Source organism: Scaptodrosophila lebanonensis, unplaced genomic scaffold (assembly GCF_003285725.1).
Source record: "Scaptodrosophila lebanonensis strain 11010-0011.00,11010-0021.00 unplaced genomic scaffold, SlebRS2 tig00000072-arrow-pilon, whole genome shotgun sequence".
Classification (NCBI taxonomy): Eukaryota; Metazoa; Arthropoda; class Insecta; order Diptera; family Drosophilidae; genus Scaptodrosophila; species Scaptodrosophila lebanonensis.
Genome location: NW_022060558.1, coordinates 510124 through 536446, shown reverse-complemented (window position 1 = coordinate 536446; position 26323 = coordinate 510124). Strand labels below are relative to the sequence as shown.

Sequence of the window (26323 nt, the reverse complement as noted above, 5' to 3'; positions counted from 1 at the left end):
TTCATAAAATTGAATTAAAGGCTTCAAAACAGGTCTAATACTTGTAGTATTTATTTGGTTTTCCAATAAATGATGCAAGCAAAAAATGTTGCAGGAAACATTGGAAAACTGTTTTGCATGAACATTCCCGTTTCAAAAAGAAAGTGAGTCATAGGGCCTGTCTACATTTGCTTAGACTGTACATCAGAAATTTCTTTGTATCTTTACCGTAAAATGCCCTTCGGATATTGTTTGAAAACGATTTATTTAATAGACCTTAACTGGACTCTGTATTAGACATAGCTGGTAGTAGGCTTGCCGGTTAGTTTACAAAAGAAATTGCTGCCGCCCCCCAATTAAAAGTAACCCTCCAGCAAATAGAAAACGCACGCAACTTCACTTTGAAATATGGCCCTAAATATAACTTCCCCTTTTGGCCATTTGTTGCAGTCATTGCAAGAATCTTTGCAATTTACGGAGCTTCCATACAATGCCCGCCCCTTTTACTGAAAAAAAAAAACAACAACAGCAACTGCAAGCAGTATGCGGCCTTTGTCTCTATTTAAAAACAACTTTGCCATGCACATCAAAAAACAATTTCAATGCAAAACTTTTCCCACTGTGTGCATGAGCCAAATGAACTTGCGAGCAAGCGAGCGACTGTGAGTGAGTATGAGACTGAGAAAAGTTTGTGGCCAGGCCACGTAGCAATGGCAAAACAACAAACGGGACTAACAAATAAGCCAAACAAACAAAAATCTAACAACAACAACAACTCAAAAAGAATACTGGCGAAACTTTGGCTCATAAATTTTTGCAGCTGCTGCTCAACGAAGAGTTCTGCTCTCTTCATGCTCTCTCTCTCTCTCTCTCACACACACACACACACTCTGTATCTATTTGAAGTTCGCTAAAATGCAAAACTAATGGCGACGCTTGTTAAATGAAGAAACAATGCACGCATAAATTACGCTCACAAAGCGCAATGGCCAAAATTGCAGAGCTATGGCTAAGCGAGAACTAAACACTGAAAAAAACACCCAAAAAAAAAGAAGAAAGAATGAATGGAAGAAAAATGAATCTCAACTAACACTAAAGTGTCGTCAGAGACAATGAAAAACGCATGCGGCAAACAATGGCGCATCAAATTACAAAAAACAACAACAACAACAAGTGAGAAGACAGACACGCCCAGCAGCAGCAGCTGAAGGCAATAGAAGGCAGCAGAAGGCGTCTCAGCTTGCACGCAACTTTGCATAGTCGCGGCTTTTATTTCAGAGTGCCCAGGCGTATACGCAATTTTTTTACTTCCACACACACACACAAGAGCAAAACCAGTGCTCATGTGTATGTGGATGTGTGTGTTTTGAAGTGTGTTAGTGCCCGCCTATTGTAATTTGGCACTATTATTAAAAATCCTTTATGAGATGCCAGGCAACGGCAACGACAGCAGCAGCAGCAGCAGCAGCCTCTCAGTTTTCAGATTTCATGCAAACGCATTTGTGTGCTCTAATTGCGCCATTAAAGGATGACAAACAAAAAGCTGGGAAGCAACGACGACAGCAGCAGCAGCAGCAGAGACACCATCCGAAGACAAAAGAGTGTCATAGCAATAGCAACAACAACAACAACAACAAAAACAAGAACACAACGACAGTAATAAATGCAACAACAATATTTAATATGGTTTTTATGCGTTGCCATTTTTTGTCTGTCCACCCTCACACTCTTCAATTCCTCTCTCTCTCTCTCTCTCGCCCACGCTCGCTCTTTACTATTTGCCTTCTTCTTCTCCTCAGTCTTGCTTTTTTGCTTGAGCGGCGCGCGGATGTCATAAATGGCTTGCTTCATATGAATGAGCTCCAGTGTGTATGTTTCTATATAAGCGAGCGTATCTCTCTCGCTCTCTCACTCTCCCACTCGCTCCCCGCTCTGGTTCCACTTAAGTTTTCACGAAGAGCACTATTAATGTAATTTATGTTTGTGCGTGTGTTTGTCTGTCGCTGTCTGCAGGTGCATTTTATTTTTTAATATGTTGAAGCAAAACCGAAAAAAACATAATACCCGACAAATTTGCATTTTATGGTTTTTGCTTTCCCGCCACTAACTTGGCTACCAATGTAGTGGCCATAAAATTCGTGTTGGCAACAAGAGTGTATTCTTAACACTTACGGTTACAGTAACCAAAATAAAAAAGTGCACAATGACGACGATACAATATTATACAAGTAGTTGTCGAAGATACTTGTAATTCTATTAGCTTGATGAAGCGAAATATAATGAAGGTAGCTTAATTAAAGGAATCTACTTTATGTGTGTAGATAAGTTTTTAATGTCATTGACAATAGAGATTAACAGCTAAAATAGTGAATAATAGGAATACACATAATTCTGGTTTTACACGGTAGATTAGATCCAGAAAAGCCCGGGTAAAAAAGACATTGATCATATGAAAAAATAGATGATTTGTTCCTTATCTCTAATACCTATTAAAATCAGTGAAAAAACAAGCATTTATGTTTATTTTATTAAATCACATATATAATGGGCATAAAGACCCATATAAGAATGGTTTCTAGCTGTTAGTTAGCTGGGTGTTATTTCAAATTAATGTTAATTAATGTTCGATCAAAAAATGAGAAGAAAATACACATATAGAGCAGCTAAAGACATTCAAGTTTATGCGACTACCAATCAGGCATCTTAAAAAACAAATTCTATTATAAAGTGCGCGATATTTTTGAAAGATTCCACAACTCATGACCACCGTAATATCGTTCATACAACAACATTATGCCTTTGAAATGAATTTTATTTTGGGTCAATTGTGGGAATGTGTTTTCATAGCATAATTGTCAAGTATAAATTATAAAAAAAAAGCTAAACAATAACAAATGTAAGCATTTAATTAGGAATTAATAAACAGGAGAAATAAATCAATAGCAACAACATAGAACATCGAAACAAGCTTAAAGTTTTGGTTACATATTTATGAATGTTTTTTAAGTTGTAAGTTATTATGCAGAAGAGCCGTATTAGGAAATGTAGTTTTGATATACAGAACTCCAAGTAACAAATGAAAAATGTATAAAGCTCTAAACAAATACAAATGCAGGAAAAGTGAAAGTAAAAAGAGAACAAAAGACTGGCTTTCATTTCAAGATCATTTCTATCCATTCTCTATCAATTTATTTTGTGCATAATTATTTATTTACCTTCGTTATAGGCATCCTTGCAATTCTGAAACAAATAACTTCAAGTATTTCCATCTCTGAAAGGCTTATTGTAATGTGCAGCTATCAAATAATTGCAATCTTTAATATTTTACTCCTAATTAGTATTTTTCCCATTTAAATGCTTAATCTAAGTTAGGCCATTGTAAATGTTAGAGTTATTAAAACACACATTCCAAATTCAGTTTACTTGAAAACTAGAAGCAATTCTTGCCTTATTCTCGATATAAATTAACGACCTGTAAATTCCTTAGATAATTGTATTACCAGGCCCACTAAATGTCCTAAAAGTTTCGGTATGCAATCCTTTAATTAAATGCTGTTATTGCCAGCGCGAACACTTCAGCACTTCTTCTCGCCCCAAACTCAATGATTGTGCTCCTGGGAGGAAGGATGGATAGGAAGTTGTGGCTGTGGTGAGCCGCTTTTTAAGTCATTCCAATCAGTCTTAACAGCAAAATGTGCGCTAAGACATCAAAAGGCGCATAATTTGCTTTAACTTTTGCGCAATTTGCAGAAAACCGCAGAAATTAAAATGGGCAGCCATCCTAACCTCAACCAACCCAACCAACCAGTCCGACATGGCGTATTCGTAACTTCGAAGGCGCTCATTTTGCCGCTTTTACTTTTGCCTTCATCCATTCATTCATTTGCCTTATTGAAAAATTAAACTTGTAATAAAATTTAATGACTTGGCGCTTTTTTTAATAAAATTGCGCGCCGCCCCTGCCAACAACTACAACAGCCGCACACTCCCCTCAATCCGCGTACAGTTTAAGCGTAAATTTGTGTGTTCATAATCACAATTTTCGTACCTTTTTACATTTTTTTCTGCGCTCGTAATGACCACACAAATTTCAACCATCGTGCGTTCAATAAAATGTAACGAGGCTGTTAACATTAAAGTGGAAGCGTTTGGCCAACACCGACGAACTGCAGCTGGTCAAGAAGTCAACGGCGCTTCATCATTGAAACAAATATAATATAAAAAAAGAAACTCCTGGCTACATATCGGGCAGAGGGCATTGGGCGTTAATATTTAAATTGCGGTGAATTCATTCCAACAATTGCTGTCCAAGCGCTGCCCTGGCCCGGCGTCGTCCATTTCGCTTTTAATGCCTTTAAAAATATTTGCACAATCAGCAAACAAAACAAAATCGGCCGAACAACCAGCCAACAGAGTCTCGCCATCTCAGTCTCGTCAGGTCAAGCAATTCAATTGAGCGTTGTTGGTCACTGGGACAGCACCAACGCACTTACCCTTTTGCGACCCAAGGCGAAACACCAGCAACATCGACAACAACAAACGACAAAAGACCGCAAACTGAGCTTCCGTTGCCGCTTGACCGCGTTGTTTGTACCTTATATATATACACATATACACACACACTCCCTCCATTAAAATGAAAGTTACGCAGGTGCGTGAATAACAACAACAACTCGCCACAAGCTTTTGTGGAAGTTGTGAATACTGCGCTGTCGATTTCCTGAACTGGATCGAAAGCGATTAAAATAGCTCTACTTTTCTTATTGTTGAGAAAAAAGTCTATAATCAAGAATTTATTTTTCACAGGATAGGGCAGGATATTGATAGCGATTACAATCTGTAACAGGTCCAACCGATATAAAGTATGTAAAAGTATGTGCTGTTTCAAGATAGATGGTTCCTTTCTCAACCTTTCCTGACCGAATGATATCAACCACACAATTAAGGATGCAATTTTAACATATGTTTCCAATAAATACAACAAAAACAACATACTGGTTAACTGTTAAAACAAAATGCCTATCGTAGCGACTGTTAACTATCAGATATTTATGTATATAATCAGAGGAAGTACTTATAATATGATATTTTCCTCTATAAGAAGCGCTGCCTTGGTTAGAACTTGTTAGCTGCTTTGCTGGGTATTCTAACGATAACTCAAAACTCTTCAAGAGAGTGTCCTTTACAATCTTCTTCGAGGGGTGTGTCTGCGCCATAAATACCTTCGAATAAAATATCGACTCTTCTCAAATAAATATCGAATACAGTCAGCAAATGTTAAACCATTATTCTAAAGTTATCGAAGAAGACAATATTATTACTGATCACACAGTATTGAGCCATCAAGCCATAAAAAGTATAGCTCACATTAATTAGTTAATAATTAATTAATATTTTAAAAATAATATTAAACTACTTATACCTTTACAAAATAGATAGTCTTGCAAAATTATATAGTTATATATGATTTAAAAACTTTGAAACAATTTGTCTTCAATAAGCGATCAACATTTGTGGGATAAGGCATCGGAAGAAAAGATTTGTAAGCCAAGTAAAAAATAGTTATAGAAATAAGTGAATTGAAAGGGCAAAATAATAGTAATGAAGCCGATTGGCATTTCAATTGCAGAAATCATGAACAAAAACCTTTATTCACAAAATATATCTAAATGTCATTCATTTAAAAGGTGGTTTCTCATGGCTTTCACATTTATTACTCTAATTTCGCATAAGATTTTGAAATATTCTAGTCCGTTTCCTTTCGAAATTTCTATTGTCTTGTCGAAAAATTGCGATGCATTTCCATTCCCATTCCAAAACAGCTCTAGAGAATTTGCTTTTCAGTATTTCTTCATATAACTGGTTGAAGTAAAATGAAATCAAATTACCCAAAGCATCATTAAAGGTGATTTCAAAGTAACTGAACTATAATTATACAAATCGTAATATTTCTAAATAATAAAGGGAGAAGTTTGAAGGAAAGTTTTATCTGCTTTGAATCCGAAAAGTAATAAACTTCTTAAAGATAAGAAGCTATTTTAAAGAAATGGGGGAAAGAATATTTTGCTTATAAACTAACTCCCTTCCATGCAAAAAATATTGTAAAATGATTTTTTTTTTTAATAAATAATTAGGTTTTAAAAAGCAATAGATGCGAAGGGAAAAAAACGTAGCTTATTTATTTAGATTTGACAAATTTTCCGCGAACCAGTACCTTACCTTCTTATCAGAACCAGCTCTCATATTATTAACTCTAGAGCCCGCACAGATGGGCATATCAGTGTTTATCATTTAATTTAAACGCACTCACTGCGGGTTTCACCCAATTTGCCATTTGGCCGTCACACACACACACACATACACGAACACACACACACAAATATATGTATGAAATTAAAATACATCTCTTGCACACCACTTTTCTGGTTTTCTGCTCCTGCCATGTGCCACACACATTGTAATTTATTGTGATTTACAATGCTTTCTGCGGCACATAATGCTTAATGCTTATGGCCAATTTAATGCGTTGCGGCCGTTAGTTGAATTCTAGTTAATTGCATGTCTTTAGAAATTTATATGAATTGCTTTTGCTCGCACATTTTACTTGAGATAATGCGTACTTACATACAAACATACATACGTAAAAGGCGGTGGTGGGGGCTGAATGGACACATGGCGTATACGTAATAGGTAATATTATGGAAGCTATATGCATGAACAACTACTAGGTGAAGGCCATTAAAGGTAAGTAGTCCCTCTCTCTGTCTCTCCTCTTCCTTCATAAATGTTTGCAATGAACGCAGAAAAGTCTAAAATATTTCCGAAAAAAGAAAATCTACTTGCAGCAACTTTTCCCAAAAAAAAGAAAAAAGAAATAACTTCCACACAACTTTAAATGGTGCACAAATAAAATATAAATTTATGTATAAGAGATAAAAAGTAGTAGACACACTATTTTATGATTTTTTTTTCGAGTGCAACGAAACTAAAACACGTGCACTTTATGCAAAAACTATAAACATTGCAGAAGCGGCAAAAAGTTTTTGGTAAACGCATTTCAAACACTCGCTGAGATAGTTATTACAATTGTACACAAAGCATAAGGAGCAACTGCAACAACAACAAAAACAACAACAATGACTGAAACTTGTAGCTTTCGCCTCAAATGAAATGCAAAACGAGCAGCCACGCCTCAGCCCTTCACCGCAGTCTGCCACAGCAATGCAATATTTGCCAAAGAATTTGCCTTTCCTTTCTAGTACTTTCTTTTTCGATTTTTGTTTTGCTTGCTCAAGTTGGAAGTTATTTTTAAAGTGCAGTTAGCTTTGATCGGCTGGCTGAGCGAGCGCCACGGATGTTCGAAATGCTAAAAACGAGAGCCAAATAGAGAGCGAAGAAAGGTGGAAAGGGAAAAGGGAAAAGGGATGGGGGAAGGGAGAAGCGGAAGTCGAAAATGGCGCTGGCTGTGTCAAAATGGCTGCTGAGGCAAACTTCCGCTGGACAATTGATGAAAGCTTCAAAAACATTGCTCTCGCTCCTTCTACATAGCTCTGGTTCCCATCCCTGGTCTTCCTGTTGTTAGTGTGCATGCAAAACAGACTGCGCACACCCACAACCCACCCATCCCCCTCCACCCACAACTTTGGCAAGTTTAGCATAACTACAGCCACTCGCTACCATTTGCCGTGTGGAAAACTTTTGTGCAACTGACAAGCAAGTCGCGTCGAAGTTGCAGGACAGTTTGAAGCAGCTGGAAAGACGTCTTCCGTTCCATACTTCTATTTTCCCTTTCTTCAATTTTTTTTCTTTGATGTTGCCAAAGAAAAAGGTCTCTAGCCTGATGTTTTTCGTTGCATTTCGCGCCCGCCAACGGCAATGGCAACGGCAGCAAGAGTAAGAGCAAATTGCAGTGCCCGAAAAGTTTTGTTTACAAAGTTTTCAAATTTTTGTGGCACTGAGTTGAACTTCCGTTACGCTGCGTTACACACGCTGGCACGTTAACCGGCAACTCACTTCCTGCTACAGTTGCTGCCTCCTGCTGATAATGTTGCCTGCTACTAATGCAACTGCAACAACAATCCCCCATGATGTGTTATGCAATTGTGGTGGTGATGATGGCGGCGGTGATGGCGCACAATTGACGGCCATCGCCACTTAAGTGCTCCTTTTGTATGTGTCCTGCTGCCTAAGCGGCTGCTCGTCAATTTTCACATCAATTCACAGTCTGTAATTGAGTTAACAATCTCAGTTGTTTGTTTTCCTTCTGACATTCTTTAGGCATTCTCAAAGCATTTGCGAATTCTGCCCAGATTAGTCTTTTTAAATATTTCTCTCTTATTCTTTCTATACTTTTACTCAACACTTTCCTTGTAGCATTTATTTCATATTTTTTCATAATTTACTTTCTTAGGTATATTAATCATCAAGACCCTTACTTTGTCTTTGGTTTATCAAGCAAATTACTTAATTTTGTCTTTCATTTAAAGTTCCTCTCTCAAATATATTTTTTTATTAATTCCTCAAGCTTTTTATTTGTGTTTTCCTGAAATAGTGGCAACGAAATTGCATCAAAGCTAATTCACATCATAGTCTAAAAATCATTTTGATAAAGCATATATTCTGAAAAAAATATATTTTTGAATGAATGCTTTCCTGCATTCCCATTAGGCCACATTTGAAAAAAAAACGTCGTCCTATGATACATTTTATTTGAAAAGTTGTTGTCGGTTAATTAATAATATCAATGTAATTTCGTTATATTTGGAGCCTTTTCGAAATTTTGATTAATTGTTCAAAATAGTTCAAAAATAAAAAATAATCAAAAAAAAAACTCGATTTACTTGATATTTCATCCTTAAAGTTTACAAAATTTCCGACTATTTTTGAAAGCAATTGGCTTATAATTGAAAAGGGAATAAAGGAAAGTCATTCTATAAGACAAACCTTGAATTGCACTTTTAACAAACGCGAAGCCAGCACATCGAATCAATATTTAAAATTCGCAATTTGTATCTAGGAATACAGAGAACGCATTTATTCTTAGATTAAATACAAATCAAGGCAATGCATTTTAAAAGTATATTTGTATATTAATTAACAGTTATTAACAAAAGTATTAGGTGACTCCTACAAGTATTTTATGGACGTCGCTTAAAAACCTAATACCACAACTCAAACTTTTTTCGGATTAAGAACTTGAATAACTCCTTAGATATGAACTAAATGCACAAGAGCTTGAGCAATGCAAAGCTAGAGGTTTTAATTTAAAAATTAACAAAAATAAAATCCAAATTTTTTAAAATTCATTTCACCAATGCATCTCCCAGAATTGGTTGTAGCTTTGATACAAATGAAACATTTTTTTTAGTAAATCGCGATACTTTCACGCAGGAAAACCCTCGCTCTATCTCTACTAATATTTTTTTAATCATTTTTTGCGTTCAACAAAGATGGACGACTTACTCTTTCGACGCATGTTCTTGATTCATTTTCTCCAGCTTTTTTCGCCATTTTTTGCATTCGTTACGCAGTGTCTGTATCGGTTTCTCATTCATTTGGTTCGTAAATCATATTCTTCTTCTTCTCCATAGTCATATAAAATGATTCATCTGCATGTGGTCCTTGTGCGGCAAAATAAGAGAGACTATCCCCCCATCTACCAATCATCCATCATTAGCAGTGTCTGGCAGCCACAAATGTATACCTCAATTATGTGGCAACTCTATTAAATTTCCATCAATATGCGCATGTAAATGATGCAGAAAATGTTCGAGCAGCAATTGCAACTACAACTACAACTACAGCAGCAACATCTTCGACTTTGTTGCCTCTTCGCTTCTCCTCTCTTCTCTTCTGTGCTCTGTTCTGCTCGCTCGTTCTGTGCTTGCCTCTTGCTACATTTACTTTTACAGCCACTACACGCCTGGTACTCGGCACTTACTTACTCGCCTATTTGCCTCCCGCACTTGTGGGGCTACACACAAACACACACACACACACACACACACACATGCACATGCACACTTCCGTCGACGACATGTTGTCATTGCGCGTAAAATTATGTCAACGCTTGTCAACTTTTATGTGCACGCTAGAGAACTAAGAGATGGCAAAGTAGGGAAGGAGAAGCAGCAATACTTGCAGTAAAAGAAAGTTGCTCGAGAATAAGTTTCTCAAGTGCGGCCCCTAGTGTGCCTTTTGAGTGCGTTGAATGAAATGAAAGAAAGTTTCGTTTACCATGCATGTTTGCCTACATTTGACTGTGTGTGTGTGAGTGTGTGTGAGTGTCTCACCGCCATTTTTTATTGACTATGCATTAAGTGCAGTTGAATACTGTCGAGTGCTTGCCATGTCTGCAGGCAGCCATTTTGTTTGCCTGCCTTTGGTGACAGCACTCCTTTAATTTCAAGTCGAGACCAATGTTCAGCACCATTTAAATACCTCATGCCTACAATTACCCACAATTTGTAGCTTTAACTTTTTTTCAGTACCTCTTCATGCCTTGTCTCCCTTTTTGCAACTTAAATGTGGCACGCCCACGCACTTGCCACACGCATTAGCGCTACTCCTTCATGCCTGCGCCCCACACTTTTTAATAAAACTTATGCTCACTTTTTTTCGCCTCAAATTGCTGGCTTGGCTAATTAGCTTTCTTGGTTAGTGCGATGCCCACTTTCTGGTGTCTTCTCATCTCTTATTTTTTTGGGTCTATTTGCAACTCATTTGCGTTTGCTTGTTGTTGCCGTTACTGTTGCTCTTGCTTGGCTCAAATTTAATAAGTTTTTCTCGCCATCTTTGCCTTGCCAGGACGTTAGCCAAATTAGCCTGTCATGTTGGCCGCATTAGCGCGCCTGCATTCATGCATGAAATTTCATTTGAAGTTGGTCGCCCGTTCGTTTCTTGTCGTGTCCTGCCTTGTCTTTGTGTCTCTATGGGGAAATGTAATTTTGCACTATTATTAAGACGAAAGCCATTTAAAAGTATATACATAGTATTTAATATTTTTAAACTCAAATGCATCTGCACACTTGTAAAAATAACTTAATAGGCTTAAGTGGAGTGCTTTAAGCAAATAATTGCACAATATTTTGTTTTGAAGTACATTTAACTTAATGCTCTGAACGTCTGTTACGAATTCAAATAGCTTTTGTTGATTTATTCAAGCATTAAAAATTACATAACCGTTTTATTATTTTCTGTGCACTCTTAGATAACAAATGCACTTTTTCAATTTTTCTTTCTTTATTAATAATCATTTATTGTACATTTTTGTGTATACCAGTTCACAAGGTCTTTCTTAAGGACAACAACACACCAAACAAGACTCCAACCAGAAACACAATGAGACATACTCAACAAAAAGTACAATAACAAATATACACCGCCTTTACTAACAACTACACTAATGTCTCTATTAACAATCAAAAATATATGATATATCATACACAACTTATATGATAAGTGTCTACTCTTTTTCCTTTTTTTTCGTCTCTTTTAACGCTCTCACATTTCATTTTCCGATAACAACCAACCACAAAATTGCGCCACACACAACAACAACAACAATAACAACAACAACCACACAAATCAAACTGAAATAACAACCACCAACCACAATTACCCAATCAATTGTAACTCTAATTTATCTGCCCCGCACTACCAACACAACAACAACAACCACCATCACCACCAACAATGTTTTCGACGACGACGACATCGACAACAAAAACAACAACAACAACAACCAATACAGAGCGTGCCAGTGCTTCGCACATTTGGCAATCATCATATCGCGTAGCGGGAACTTGCCGTGGCCAGCACCACAACCACCAATAACAACAACAACACTGCAATAGCAACAACAACCACCACATGCTCATCATCAGCAACCACCATAACGACACCGACAGGCACACCACCATTGCCACCGTTGCCCAATGCGTTCATAGCGATCAAAACGAAAGGTGATATTAGCAACAACATCGGCGTTTCTGGATGCGGTGGCAGTGGCAGCGGCGGCGGCGGCAGCAACAACAGCAGCAACAGTCTGGCCTTGCATAGCGGCAGCAATAGTTTTAAATCGAATTGTAACAGCAACAGCAACACAAACAAGAAATCACCACAGCAACCGCCGCCATTGCCCATGAAAAATGGTGCCAAACAGCAGCAACAACAACAGCCACACAATTCCGACTCACACTATCAACATCTCAGCTACAACACCACACATCTGCATAGTTTCAGTTCACTGGAGCAGGGCACACAACAGCAACAACAACCACACTACCAGCGCGGCAACAACACACTCGATCGCAAGCAATCACAGCAACACAGCAGCGATTATTGCACACAAATCAATCCACACTATTTGCAAACCTTTGACAGTCTCGACCACTATAGTGTGGCCAACTTGCAATCGCATCGCAGTCAGTCGAAGTCACAGATTTATAGCTATGGTAGCAGTGGCACTGCCAGCGACACTTCCCAGCAACATCACACACACTATCACAGCAGCAGCAACATTGCACACATTGAGCAACACTATCATCAGCAGCACAATGGCCGCTATAGTCAGCCACATCAGCAACAGCAGCAGCAGCAACAGCTGCTACAGCAACCACCACAGCCATACCACCAGCAACAGCAACATCACAGTTTGAAGCACACTAAACACAGCAAGGGCCACAAGAATAAGCACAGTTCGAAGAATAGCAAGTCACAGGATGATTTTAAGGCCATGCACAAACAGCAACAACAGCAACAAAAGTGCGCCAGCGGCAACAGCCACAAACAGCAACAGGTGTCCAAACGTCACAGCAACAGCAACACCAGTCAGCACCAACAACCACAGCAACAACCACAGCCACCACCACACCATTACTCAAGCTCCAGTGATAGTTTACCATTTGATAATAACTACTATTAGATTAGACTTTCACAACACCAACAACAACAACAACAACCAGAATACCCACACTAACCAACAACAACCACACACACACACCCAGATAAACAAGAACACACTCATCGAACTGTCACAGCTGCAAGTTTTTCACATGTACTCGTATGACTAACATCCCTTTAAAACACCATTATATTTAAAACGAAAAAAATAACTATCTATGTATGTATGAATGTATGGATATGGCCAACAATTCCAGATCTGCTCCATATGTTTCGAATTTGCACCACCAAGTGAGACCCCAAAAACGTAAACGGCAACAAACTCAATATCCCTAAATTGTCCCGTTGTTTCATTAACTTTGTGAATATATATTTATTCTATATACATTTTTTATTATATGACATGTGAGGAGATGGTGATTTTATAGAGTTTATGCGGATTATTGGATTTCCAAAAAATGCTTAAAGCTTGCTGTCTTTATAGAATCCTCCTACCCTCCAACCAATCTGAAATATCGTAGCACTTCGTCTTTACAGCCAGTTGTTAAAAAGTTCACTTATGTTCGACTTTGAGAATTAAAGAAATGTCCCAAATATTTTTTTATTATATCTTTACCGACCTTTGCTTGTTGGTTAGGAACCAAAGAACTTTCCGTTTCTACAGAAATTATAGTTTTTTTTATTAGCAAACACTTTAATTATTTTTACAAAAAATTTCAGTTATTTCAACCGAAAATTCAAAACGTTTGTGTTTATTTTGCTTTAATGGAAAACTTTCTTGTTCTGTCATAAGTACTATCAACACATAAAGCAACGATCTGCTATATTTTAAAAAATAGTAAAAAAAAAGCTTTGTAGTTTTTGGATATAAAAAGGTGTTTTTTTTTACTTTATTTAAAATTCTCAAAGAAAACCGACAAAAAAGATTCGTAATAATTCCTACAAGTGCTAAGCTAAATGACCCATAGAAAAGCGACAAAAGCTAAGCTTTTAGATATAACCAAAGAATTGTTTCCAAATAATTGTTATTTGATAATTTCCAGATCCAATAAATAGCTTATTTTTACATGATTCCTCAATTTAAGCCTCTTTTTCCCCGCCCAACTTTCTTAATCTGTTGGATACAAAAATCGCAACCGGCGGCTATTTGTACGTAATAGTCACTACCAAAAATACGAAATTAATTAGTGTATATTTTAATAGTATTACATTTTGTTGAGTTACTAAGGCTCAATATCTATCCTTAATCTTTGATCAGAAATCATCGCTTATAATTTTCTAGGCAATAGCTTCGCCATTATATAGAAAAGGAAATTTTTCGCTCCAAAAAAATTGGTATATTTTGAATAGGTGTCAAGGGCTTGAAACTCATTTAATTTAGTGATTATTCGACTTCGAACCTGAATGGTGATTTAGAAACAACAAAAAGGAAAGTATTTCATATTCTTATCTCTGGCACTTGGTTTCCTTATTTCTCTAAGAGCATTTACTCTATATAATTAAATAATTATTCTTAGTAAACACCCAGCTTTGAATTTGAAAGTATAATATAATATAAATATAATATAAAATAATATGAATTCTGTCTTATCGTTGGCCGAACTCTCAACCCCTACTCTGATTTAGCATTCTAAGAAACTTAACGCGCCTCAGCAATAACTGCTGGGTACAACTGGGGGATTATTGTCTGGGGAACCTTCTTGTCGTGCCATAACTTTTGACGCATTGCGCATACGCCACGTGTGGGCAAAAGTTTGATCAGTCAGTCAGCTCTCAATTTGCATATCGCAAATGCGAGGCAAACTTATTCACAACAACAACAAAAACACGCACAAAATGTTGTGCCTTCTGCAAAAATAAATGTATGAGTAATGTTCAGTTTTTGTTTTCGTTTTTTTTTGGGTAAAAAATGTTGCAAACTACAGCAACATGCTTGAAAAAAAAAACATACATACATACATGGGAAATATACAAACAGAAACAAAAATAAAAAACAACAACAACAACACACACTCACTCATATTCGTAGTAAAGACAAACATGAAGTGAAAATTCTTGCTGCAGGCAGCTGTTTGTGTTGCTGTTCAACTGAATTCCACTTAAAAGCTTAGTTTAAATGAATTAACATTTAAATAGTTTATAAACAAATAATTTAGCCCATTAATGGTATAACGGATAATCGTTTTAGTTTAAGAAATTCTAACTAAGCTTATATGTATATAGAATTAATTGGAAATGTGCTGCAAATTGTCAAAGTGTGATTTGAAAAATTATAAAAATCCCATTTGACAATTTCAGGCATGCGCCTCTCTCTGTGGGCAAATAATCTGTTTAGTTAAATTTTATTCAAATAGACTATGTATGGATTGAAATTAGAATTAAGACGCACTAAGCGACTATGCGAACCACCCTGAACTAAAAGCTCACCAAGTGAAATATTGCACCCCTCTTCTAAAGCCCCTTCAACCCTTCCGCTAAGTACTACTTTCATGAATTTCCTTTAAAGAGACCCTCTCAGCTAATTAGTTTTTATTTGTTTATTTCATTGATCAAATTCTTGAAATTGAAACTGCCAAAATACAACCACAACAACAACAACATCTGCTACATAACAACAACAACAACAACAACAATCAAACACACAACTCACACACCAAACACAAACTACAGTCGTCCACACACGCTTGCGCCAGCGCCCACGATGAGCTTGGCAATTTGCTTTGGAGGCAGGAAGCTGCCGAATTTGTCGAACAATTTCCCAGCGGTCCGACCCACCATCACCATCACCATCACTGCGTCCCGGCGCCCCCGGCGCCCCCGTTGCGCCAAAGCGCCTCCGCCAGTGCCCTCTATCTGAGCAAGCGGGCCAGCGGGGGTGAGCTGCTCTCGACCCAGCAGCGACATCAGCGTGACCTTTTCAGTGGTGACCTCGGCATACCGGAAATCAGCACGCATGTGGGTAGTGTAGTGCACACCTTCGAGACCTTGGCGCTGCAGCGACGCCTAGCCGAGCAGCAACAACAGCAACAACAACAACAGCAGCAAAGTAAGTATGAGGTTGAGGTGGAAGTGGATGTGGAAGAGCAGCCACAGCAACCACCCAGCAACAGCAACAACAGCAACAACACCAGCAGCACCAGCCACAGCAAGTACAACCAATTGAAGCGCAAATCACAAGAGATGCGTCAACGACTCATGCAGCAAATGCACCGCCAACAAAAACAGCAACAACAATTAACGCACAGCACCAACATTACCAACAACACGAAGCTAACCAATAGTTGTAGCACCCAAACGTTAGCCTCACATCTGGCCAAATTGCGCTCGAATGGTCAGCAATCGCGCCACTCCATGGACCAGCTGCCAACGCAGCGTCTCAGCAACTCCACGGAGCAGTTGCAGCAACGCTTTGGCAGCATTGCCGACGACTATCGCAAGAATCTCTTCGGCACATTGACGCCGCAACACAGGGTGCGCTCAAGTGTGAAGCAAACCAGCGAGGAGGAACTGCAGGACGAGAGCTTTATAGTGAATGCCGCCTTTGATGAGATCTTTGCGCGCTACAGCGGCGTAGATGAGGACGACACAGAGAATGGGGATGAGTACACAGCCCAAGTCCATACGGCCACCAATACCGATGATCTGTACGATGAGGATGACGATGAGAATATGCTGGTCAGCTTGAGTGAGCTCGACGACGATGTGTTTGCGAGCAGGACACAAACGGCAGCCACCACGCCCACCACAAATGCCGGCCGCACACCCAAACACAGTTGCGGTGCATTGAAGAAGCCACGTGCACCGGCACCGCCGTTGCAACAACGCTCCAACACGTTGAGCAATCTCTTCGAGCGCCTAAAAGGCAGTAATATGCACAGCTCTGTGGTAGGGACGACAACGCCAACGCAACGCTCACGCCGCTCCCTCAATAAAACCAACTCCGAACAGCAATTGCAGCCAACCACCGCCTCCACATTGGCTGCCATGCGCAAGTATCCGGCACAACTTCAATTGAATGGCGAATCAGTGGCCGATTTCAATCGAGGCTCCACCTTGAGTCAGTCCTTTGTGCGTCAACTGAAGAAGGCCTCGTTCAAAACGAAGCGTGCACCACCCGCACCACCGCCCAAGCCGCGTGGCTCCAATGTGGCGCATGTCACACCTTTACGCAATGTCCTCATCTTTCCCAAACGCTCCAAGTCTTCCAATGAGCTACTGCTCGATGACTTGAACGTCCAGGCCCGTAAGTATTACAGCAAGCCCGAAGGGGAGACCCCACAACCGGGACACCGCAAAAATCTTCACAGCGCCCTACTGTAGGTACGGGTATGTCTACGATTAGTTTCGAGGAAGCACTGCAACATTTTCTTTTCCAACACTTGCCATTTTGTGACTGATCCATCAAGCAACAGCAATTGAAGCGCTTCAGGCTTTTCCAACACTTTTGCCATTTACGTGACTGACAAGCATCACATTATTAAATAATAAATTTAGCTTTTAATACTCAAAACACACCAGCTACAACATTTTTTAATAAAGCAGACGCGTTTGAAGTGATCTAGCATAGGAGAAGAATCATCAGAACCTCTAATTTTCGATTGCTTAGGTCGGGGTCACCAATTAAAGCGACCCCAGCCAATTTTGAGTTATCTCCTATACTATACGCTAGATCACTCCGATTGCAAAAATTTTACCTGTAGCACAGCTTAACGGATAATGTTTTTTTATCTATTCATTAATCAAACTATTCGACAGAGGCAACGCTTTTATAAACTAATAAAGCAATGCAAGGTAGTCTAAAACCCGCCGTCGTTATGGAAGTCAAATGAGAGGATGTGGATGAGATGAAAATTGCTTGGAGTCACTAAACCTATCCAAAGAGTTCTGCGCTATATTCGCGTAATTGGAAACCACAATTTACCACTAATACAACATTAATTTCGTAAATTATTAATATATGCATGAACATCAAAACCAAATACCAAAAAAAAAAAAAAACCAAATAAATGTAATTGAAATCATTTACAAATATATGTATGTACAAAATTAAAATTTATGAAAATCAAATAACAACCAAAAAAGAAAAGAAATTACAAAACAAATTGAGCTCTCAAATTAAAAAGCTAAAATGCATGTGTTGTGTAATTTACTTTAATAAATAAAAAAGTATAATATGCATTAACAAACATACATACAATTGAAGTAAAGTAAAACTGAAAAAGATTATTATACACATTATAGCAACCATATAAGCCACATATGTACCCGTGTATACATACTTGTACGAGTACATATGTATATGAGTGGCTATAAATACATATATTGGCGTATGTATGTATGTAATTTGTTGTAACTTGTAGTTTAGTAACACGAAATGCAAATGTCAAACAAATCAAAAACAAAATATATATATATACATACATATATATAATATTACTAAAACCTTTATGTGCATGCAATAAAAGAAAATTCAAAGCATACAAAATTGCGTTCTGACTTAAATGGAAGTGAAGATCCACACTCATCGTCCAGCATTACGCAGCAAAAACTTGGGCAAGCGAATGAGAATAGTCGGCTCCAATGAACCATAGATCTGATGAGCAAATTCTAATTTCAGAAGGAAGACGCTGATGTCTAAGAAAGTAAAATCAATATATTAACAAATTCAAGAAAACACGAAAACTTCTTGCAATTATGCATAAAAAGCCATCTGTTTTGGGTAAATGGGTAAAAATGGCGCTTTTTATTTTTCAGCATACTTGTATTGGTAAGTAATAATTAGTTGTTTCTATCATTGAGCAGCCCAATGTTAGATAATAATAATTTGAAAGTGCTTTCAAGTTATACAGGAGCACCAACACTCGAAACACTTTAAATGAGCTTACTTGGGCCACTAACCATACAACATATAGATGCGTCATTTCATACAACGAAAACGTCCCATCGAAATTGTTAGCGACAGCTCCCATAGCTGTTCGGGTATTTGCCGAATGGGAGCTGTCGCACTTCGGCTATGAGCCGACTGGGAGCTGTCGCATTCGTGCTCTCTGTGAGCGAATTTCACTTCATTCGCAGAGAGGCAGTCTACAGAGACGGTCGGTTCACGCCGCTTATGCTCTTTGTATGTGTGCGTGCACATATATACATGTATATGTTTATATGTATTTGTGCATTTGGTCTTTTGCTGTTTGCGAGCAGCAGCTTCAATTTCGTTTTCAGATTTTACCTGCTACATGGGCATCAGAATTTCATACACTGTTGCCATATTTCTGTCGCATTGTATTTTGGGATGCGTATGCAAGTGAAGTTTGTCAGTAGTGTATGGGTTTCTCATAACGCCTATAAAAGCACACATACATACAATTACATACATATTTATGTGTGCAAATGTTGTGTTCATATGCAGACCTTGACATTGTCATGACCTGCCTCAACTTATATTTATGCACAAGCAATTTTATTGATAGACTATTTCTTATTTTTGTTTGACTTGCATATTAATTACAAAATATTTGGTAAAAATGTCAGTTGGCATTTAAATCCAATTAATTCAAAAATATTAGTTTAAAAATATATTATTTTATTTATGTTCTTGGTAAAAATGTCGGTTGGCAAATTAGCCGATATTTAATATGAAAATAAGTACATTTAAGGGTCGCAAAATGTGGTAAAATTTGTAAAACAAGTGTAATTAAATAAATAAAAATACATACATATATGTTTATATGTATGTACATCTTTTGATAATTTAATATATATTGTTTTTTTTTTTAATTCGCCGCTCAAATTTGTTACCGATCTAATGTTGTATATGAACAAACATATTACATCGGTTGAGTTTAATCTCATCATGTCCAAAATGTTGTACATGAAAGTCTTGACATCAACAACAGTATCTGGGAACTGTGCCCCCGATGAAGATACTATGTTGATTAACATTATACAAGACTGTGGGTCAAATCAATCATCATCACAGCTAACATCTTCTGAAGATGATGACTTGATTTTCATTGATGACGAATTAGAATTAGAATTGGCTATAGAAGCAACAGATTTGAATATTCAAGACGCTTTCAATGAGAATGCTTTGCGTTATTTTGCAGGGTATCTCTTGCATAAGCTCTTGAAGAAACACGACTGCAAAGTGTGTTCAAATCTGTTGAAACCGTCCGATGAAGTCCAATGCACTTCCGAGTATTTAATACTAAATAAAAACTTCGGTTACTTTAATAGTAACCTTAAACTTATGATTTTTTCACTTTAATTAAAATACACTTTGATGTTTTTAAACGGTATTTCGAGACAAAGTCTCACAGATTCCATTTGAAAAAAACAATAGTTCAAAAATGCGTATTCATTACATCAAAGTTAGATAAATACGCATGCTGGTTTTCAGAGTCTGGTCCGTGTTATAATCACAGAACTCAATTGCTTAATGAGTTCATTTTGATTTTAATTTGAAAAAATTGTAAATGGATAACAGATGGGATTGCTGGTAGTAAGAACTCCAGGGTAGCTTTAAATAAATTAAAAATAATTAAGCAGTAGAATTTTTTCTTACTTTATGTTTAAATAATAGCAAATATTAAATATTTACATGTTAGTTAATACACTAAATAAGGTAATATTAAGTGGGGAACATGGATTTGACTTAATTTCAAACACTTATAAATAGTAATTAAAATGTTATGCATTTTTGAAATTAAGTCATTTCAAGTCGACTCAAAGGTCCTATTATTTTACGACCCCATTAAAATGTTGATGGCCTCCACGTAGTGTTCTCTGGATACCGACATTTTTACCAAGAACATAAATAAAATAATATATTTTTAAACTAATATTTTTGAATTAATTTGATTTAAATGCCAACTGACATTTTTACCAAATATTTTGTAATTAATATGCAAGTCAAACAAAAATAAGAAATACTCTATCAATAAAATTGCTTGTGCATAAATATAAGTTGAGGCAGGTCATGACAATGTCAAGGTCTGCATATGAACACAACATTTGCACTCATAAATATGTATGTAATTGTATGTATGTGTGCTTTTATAGGCGTTATGAGAAACCCATACACTACTGACAAACTTCACTTGCATACGCATCCCAAAATACAATGCGACAGAAATATGGCAACAGTGTATGAAATTCTGATGCCCATGTAGCAGGTAAAATCTGAAAACGAAATTGAAGCTGCTGCTCGCAAACAGCAAAAGACCAAATGCACAAATACATATAAACATATACATGTATATATGTGCACGCACACATACAAAGAGCATAAGCGGCGTGAACCGACCGTCTCTGTAGACTGCCTCTCTGCGAATGAAATGAAATTCGCTCACAGAGAGCACGAATGCGACAGCTCCCAGTCGGCTCATAGCCGAAGTGCGACAGCTCCCATTCGGCAAATACCCGAACAGCTATGGGAGCTGTCGCTAACAATTTCGATGGGACGTTTTCGTTGTATGAAATGACGCATCTATATGTTGTATGGTTAGTGCTTGGGCGCACGAAGTAGTAGCTCTTGAGACAACCTAATAGGGGAGTTTAATAAAATAAATATGGAAGAAGCAGATGGCTTACCAAACCAAATAAACTCGCCCAATTAAATGCGACTTATGGAACACATTATACTTATTTGCTAAAGTTACGGATAATTTAAAACAATAGATGTTCGGTAGGACCATAATCATCTCCTATAATCAAGAATGAGCAGAGCATACACTTCATCTGTGCTCAGAAAATATAGGCATTATGATGTTCCTGAACTGTGGTGCATCAAAGGGTTTGCTTTTTTTAAATTTTATAATTCCGTTTTTTACTTCACTTGGGAGCTTAGGGCTTCTACAAGTATTTCCTATCTAACTTTATTTTTGGCCGTCTATCTATCTGTGTCCCATGTGATGTTCTTGTGGGATAATTCCTGAAGGGTGGTCCGTCGCCAGGTTATCTTAGGTCTGCCGACCCGTTTGCTTCTTTGGGGGTGCCAGTCTAGCGCCATCCTTACAATACTGTGTGGGTTCTTCCACAGTGCGTGGCCAATCCACATCTATTTCTTCTTCCTTATCTGGAGGTGCATTGGAGACTCACCAATCATGCTCCACAGGTCCACAGACATTTGATATTCTGTTAGGCCAGAATATCCCGCATATAATTCTGAGGCATTTGTTTACAAATGCCTGCAGCTGTTGGACCTTTCTTTGTTTGGTCAGCCACGTCTCGGTCCCATACAAGAGTGTGGATTTGGCACAGGCAGGGTTTGCTTATTTGCACACAATTTGCGGGCATTTGTTCCGACTTCAAAGAAAGGATACATACATTAAGCCATAATCCAATGGAATATATTAACTGAAGGAATGTTGGAATTGGAATTATTCCTATATACATATGTATATTTGTCTGCTACAAAAATATTTGCATACAATTTTTATTTACTTAGAAGATAATACAGTAATGAAACCACATAATTTCTAAGATGGGTATTAACTATTATACGTATTCTTAAACTAGATTGTTTCAAAGATGTATATGTTTAATTAATATAATTTGTGGTTAACTACCAGACACAATTATAAGTTTATCCGATATGTCTAAATGTCGACGATTTCAGTCATTTTTACCAAAAATATAATTTAGCTCGGTTACAGATTTATATAATCAGTATAAGAATGGATTATATGAAATGAAGTTACATATATAAATATGTTACTTTGGCGCTATAATAAATATTGCTTCAAATTATATATAATTATCATTGATCATTGAGATATTCTACAGGACTATATACTTATGATTACGATATTAAAAGAACTTGTCGAACCGAACAAAAGTAGGGCCCGTAATTCACAAAATAAATTTTCATATATGTAAACTATATACTATATATTGTATATACTAACTTAGAGCACTCTCTCTTTGTGCTGAAATATGTGCAGATTACAGCTTTATTTCTCGATCTTGTCAGCTCACCTGCAACAATACAGAGCCACAACAAAACCAGCTCAGCAGACAGAATAGAGCGTCATGCTCAAGCAATGAACGAAATCAGACCGACGCATAGCTTCTACGAATATTATATTCTATATTCTATTATTAGAATCTTGTATGAATCACAGATTCAAAGTAGTAATTATTATTAAATATTATTTTGATGTTGCTAGGCACCAGGTGGTTGGATCGTCGTCGGCGCTAACAACCTCTTCACTTATCACGAAGCATTCAAAGTGACCGGGCGGCAAATTTCCCTGCTCCGAGCCGTGCTCCAACTGTTCTGCAGTCTCCAGCTCCAATTGTCGCTCATCCTCCTCTTGTGTCCGATCAGTGTGCGTTTCTCCTTTGCATCTGTGCCGCCTCAGCTGAATGGCACGACTAAAGCTTCTGCCACAAACACTGCAGCTGTGCATACGCTGGCCAGTGTGAGTGCGCTCGTGGGTGCGGAGCACACCTTGCTGAGCAAAGCGTCGATCGCACATTGAGCAGGCGTATGGACGCTCGCCCGTGTGCGTACGCATATGGAGTTCCAGCAAGTAGACGCGCGAGAAGCTGCGCTGGCATATTGTGCAGCTGTGGGGACGTTCTCCGGTATGTAGAGAGACAATGTGACGCTTCAAATTACTGGACTCGACAAAGCACTTTCCACAATGCGGACAGCTGTATTGAGCCAGCTGTAAGTGGCGCTTTTGATGCGTTACTAGAGCGGCATTCGTCTTGAAACTCTTTGGACAAACGTCACACACAAACGGGCGTTCGCCGGTGTGCAATCGCATATGCATCACAAGGCTAGCGGGGGAAGCGAAGCATTTGTCGCAATGCACGCAACGATGACGGTCAGTTCGCGGAACTGACGACTGCTCAGTTTTATCGCAGCTATGGGCTTGAAGGTTACACTGTTGGGTGAAGCTGTGACCGCATTGGTCGCAACTATATATAATGTTGGGTGTGTGCGTCTTCTCAATGTGCCGCTGCAATGTAGCTGGCTGATGGAATAGAGCGCCACAATCGTCGCAGTTGTAGGACATCGGGTTGCTGTGCTTGCTACTACCAACTTCAATATCCTGCACTTCAGCCAAGGCAATGGTTTCTGTTCCACACTCCACCTCGTTTGAGGCTGAAATTTCTTGAGCCAATTGCTCCTCACCATCGACTTCTATGATTTCATCATTTTCTTCATCAACAACTGAATCCTCGTCTCTCTCAGTTAATGTTGACTCCTCTTTGTTGGCGAGCTCCGACAAAGTCTGTTGCGTCTCGAAGCATTTTCGGCGAAACTTGGCCGCCACAAGCAGTTCATTGGTACACTCCTGGCACAAATATTTCGGGTATGCATCCAACTCTTCCACCTGTACAGACAAATGATTAGGAAATGTAATTCGAACACGATAGAGGTACATACCTTGATGTCTCCACATAACTCCAGAAGCGTACACAGATTCATTTGCAATTCCTCCACGTTCTCATATATGTCTACCATTAGTTCATCCTCCTGTAAACATGCACGGCAGAGTAAGTCGCCTAATTCCTTGGACATTATGATGCATAAAGCAAAACAAGCACCGCTCAAACGTGTCTCACAATTGTCAACATTTCCGACGCGCTATGGCAAATTTAGGCTGTTTTCGAAATCAGCTGATGTTGTTGTGGTACTAAAAACATGTGCGCAAGGAAAATTACCCACACATATATATGTATAGAAACTGTGACTTTCAAATTTAAAAACGAAGTGACTTTTTCACAGCGAAGCTTATAAAATTAATATACATATGTTCATAAACCATCTCTACTCAAGTTAATAACTAGACAAATTAGCAGAATTCATTAAATAAAATTCCAATTTGTTTTTACCATATTCTTCCGTTTTGTATATATTCCTACAAATGCACTATATTCCTAACAAAATTGACTCAATGTAACAAAAAACAACATAAATTACTAAGTTGAAATAATATTCTAGTAATTTGTCATAAATCTATTAGTTTTAACATAATTTGAACAATTTTGTGTCCAACTTAGAAATCATTCTTTATGAAAGCTGTCGATTAACAAAAGTGATGAGCTTTTTTTAAATTTGGAAGCCACAAAAAGCAGTTTCATAAAACAATACCGTCAACAATTTCTTAACACAAAGTATATTTAAAATTGAATTTATAAATATAAAATTTTTATATTTAAACATACAAAGTACGGTGGTTCAGTTACATAAGCTATATCTTATAAGCTAAGTGGTGTGGTTCTACACCATATTTAAAGTTCAAAATAAAAATATATATGCACAACAAAAATTCAATATTTCGTAAAGGTAAATACCAAAGAAGTCAAGGCTATATCTTATAAACTCGGTAAATCGGTTCTCTACTATAAAGTTAAAGACAAAAACAATATAAAATTAAATTAAATTACAAAAATGCAGTATTTTCCAAACCTTTAGCGTATTTGTTAACTTGCTGAATCATCCAACTACGATCAGCTTCCGTGGCAAATGAATACTTAATTGCTTGCATAGTTAAATCGATGCATTGATGGTCTGTCATTCCAAGACTTTGGCTCGCCACACAGAATTCCTTGGTAAGCGTTGTATCGAAGATGCCACAGTCGTCTGTGCATAGCACAGTAGGCGCCTCGGCTTCCATGAGCCTTTTCAGATGGTGATCCACGAAACTGGACACAGTACCCGTTTTTATATTGCTGGTCAGGCAGCATTCGACGGGTATATCGTGATTCCTTAGATATGCAATATCTTCTGCGCTTAGGTGGGTGCCATGACCGCATCGCGACATGCCAAACTCCAGCATCTCCTTCGTCTCCTTCGGGTTATTCACTTCGGCGCAGTGCAATGTCAAGCGGAGACCACCTTCACCTGCCCGATGTAGGGCACTTGTAAATGCCTTGAATTCCCCCTTGTTGGGGTTTCCGCTTAAGTCCATGCCAACCACAATGTCGGGCTCCGATTTAAAGAACTCCAGAGCTAAAGTCACAGTTTCATCCGCCACGGCCACCGGCTCAGCGCGATTAATGGAGAGTAGCAGTTTCACACGTATGTTGGAAAATTTCTGGCGTGCTTCCTTTATAGCATCTAGCACGATCTGCACATATTCTCGGCGCGTCATGTTCTTATTAGACTTCGGCGTTGTACGTAGCTCGAGGTACATTACGTGGTCCACAGCAAAATCACGTATAACCAGTTCCGTAGCGTAGCGCAATCCTTCCTTTGTTGATGTCAGGTCGTGCACGAAAGCAAACCGCTTGAAACATTCGTCCAGTATGCAGCCGGGCTCGAATTTAGTTAGCCGTTCACAGAGATCTGTAAACTCCGCCGATTTCTTTCCATACACTTTCTCGCCCAACTCGAGCATAGCGGCAATGTTTAGCGACCCATTCAAATGAGCGTGTAACTCAACTTTGGGCAAATTATTAAGAAATTTAAAATTCTCCATACTGC

At 38.1% G+C, this 26323-nt stretch overlaps 4 protein-coding genes across 4 annotated transcripts in view; 2 read left to right on the top strand and 2 right to left on the bottom strand.

The window, feature by feature from the left end:
- Positions 1-13172, top strand: part of LOC115625384 (irregular chiasm C-roughest protein) — a 164877-nt gene extending 151705 nt beyond the window's left edge. Inside the window, 1 exon segment of the mRNA XM_030520421.1 lies at positions 11732-13172. Within this exon segment, the coding sequence (XP_030376281.1) occupies positions 11732-12904 (1173 nt within the window). The 3' untranslated portion in view covers positions 12905-13172.
- Positions 13173-15802: 2630 nt separating this feature from the next.
- Positions 15803-17912, top strand: LOC115625075. Its single transcript, XM_030519963.1, has one exon. The coding sequence runs from the start codon at positions 16063-16065 to the stop codon at positions 17200-17202; it is 1140 nt and encodes a 379-aa protein (XP_030375823.1). The 5' UTR covers positions 15803-16062; the 3' UTR covers positions 17203-17912.
- Positions 17913-22738: 4826 nt separating this feature from the next.
- Positions 22739-24485, bottom strand: LOC115625319 (zinc finger protein 771). The gene is made up of 2 exons (XM_030520341.1): positions 24281-24485; positions 22739-24227 (listed from the first exon to the last, which is right to left on the bottom strand). Exons 1-2 carry the CDS (start codon positions 24413-24415, stop codon positions 23031-23033), a joined length of 1332 nt encoding a protein of 443 aa, XP_030376201.1. The 5' UTR covers positions 24416-24485; the 3' UTR covers positions 22739-23030.
- A 649-nt stretch (positions 24486-25134) lies between these two features.
- On the bottom strand, positions 25135-26318 carry LOC115625381 (adenosine deaminase-like protein). Its single transcript, XM_030520417.1, has one exon. The coding sequence runs from the start codon at positions 26316-26318 to the stop codon at positions 25281-25283; it is 1038 nt and encodes a 345-aa protein (XP_030376277.1). The 3' UTR covers positions 25135-25280.
- Between the last annotated feature and the right edge of the window lie 5 nt (positions 26319-26323).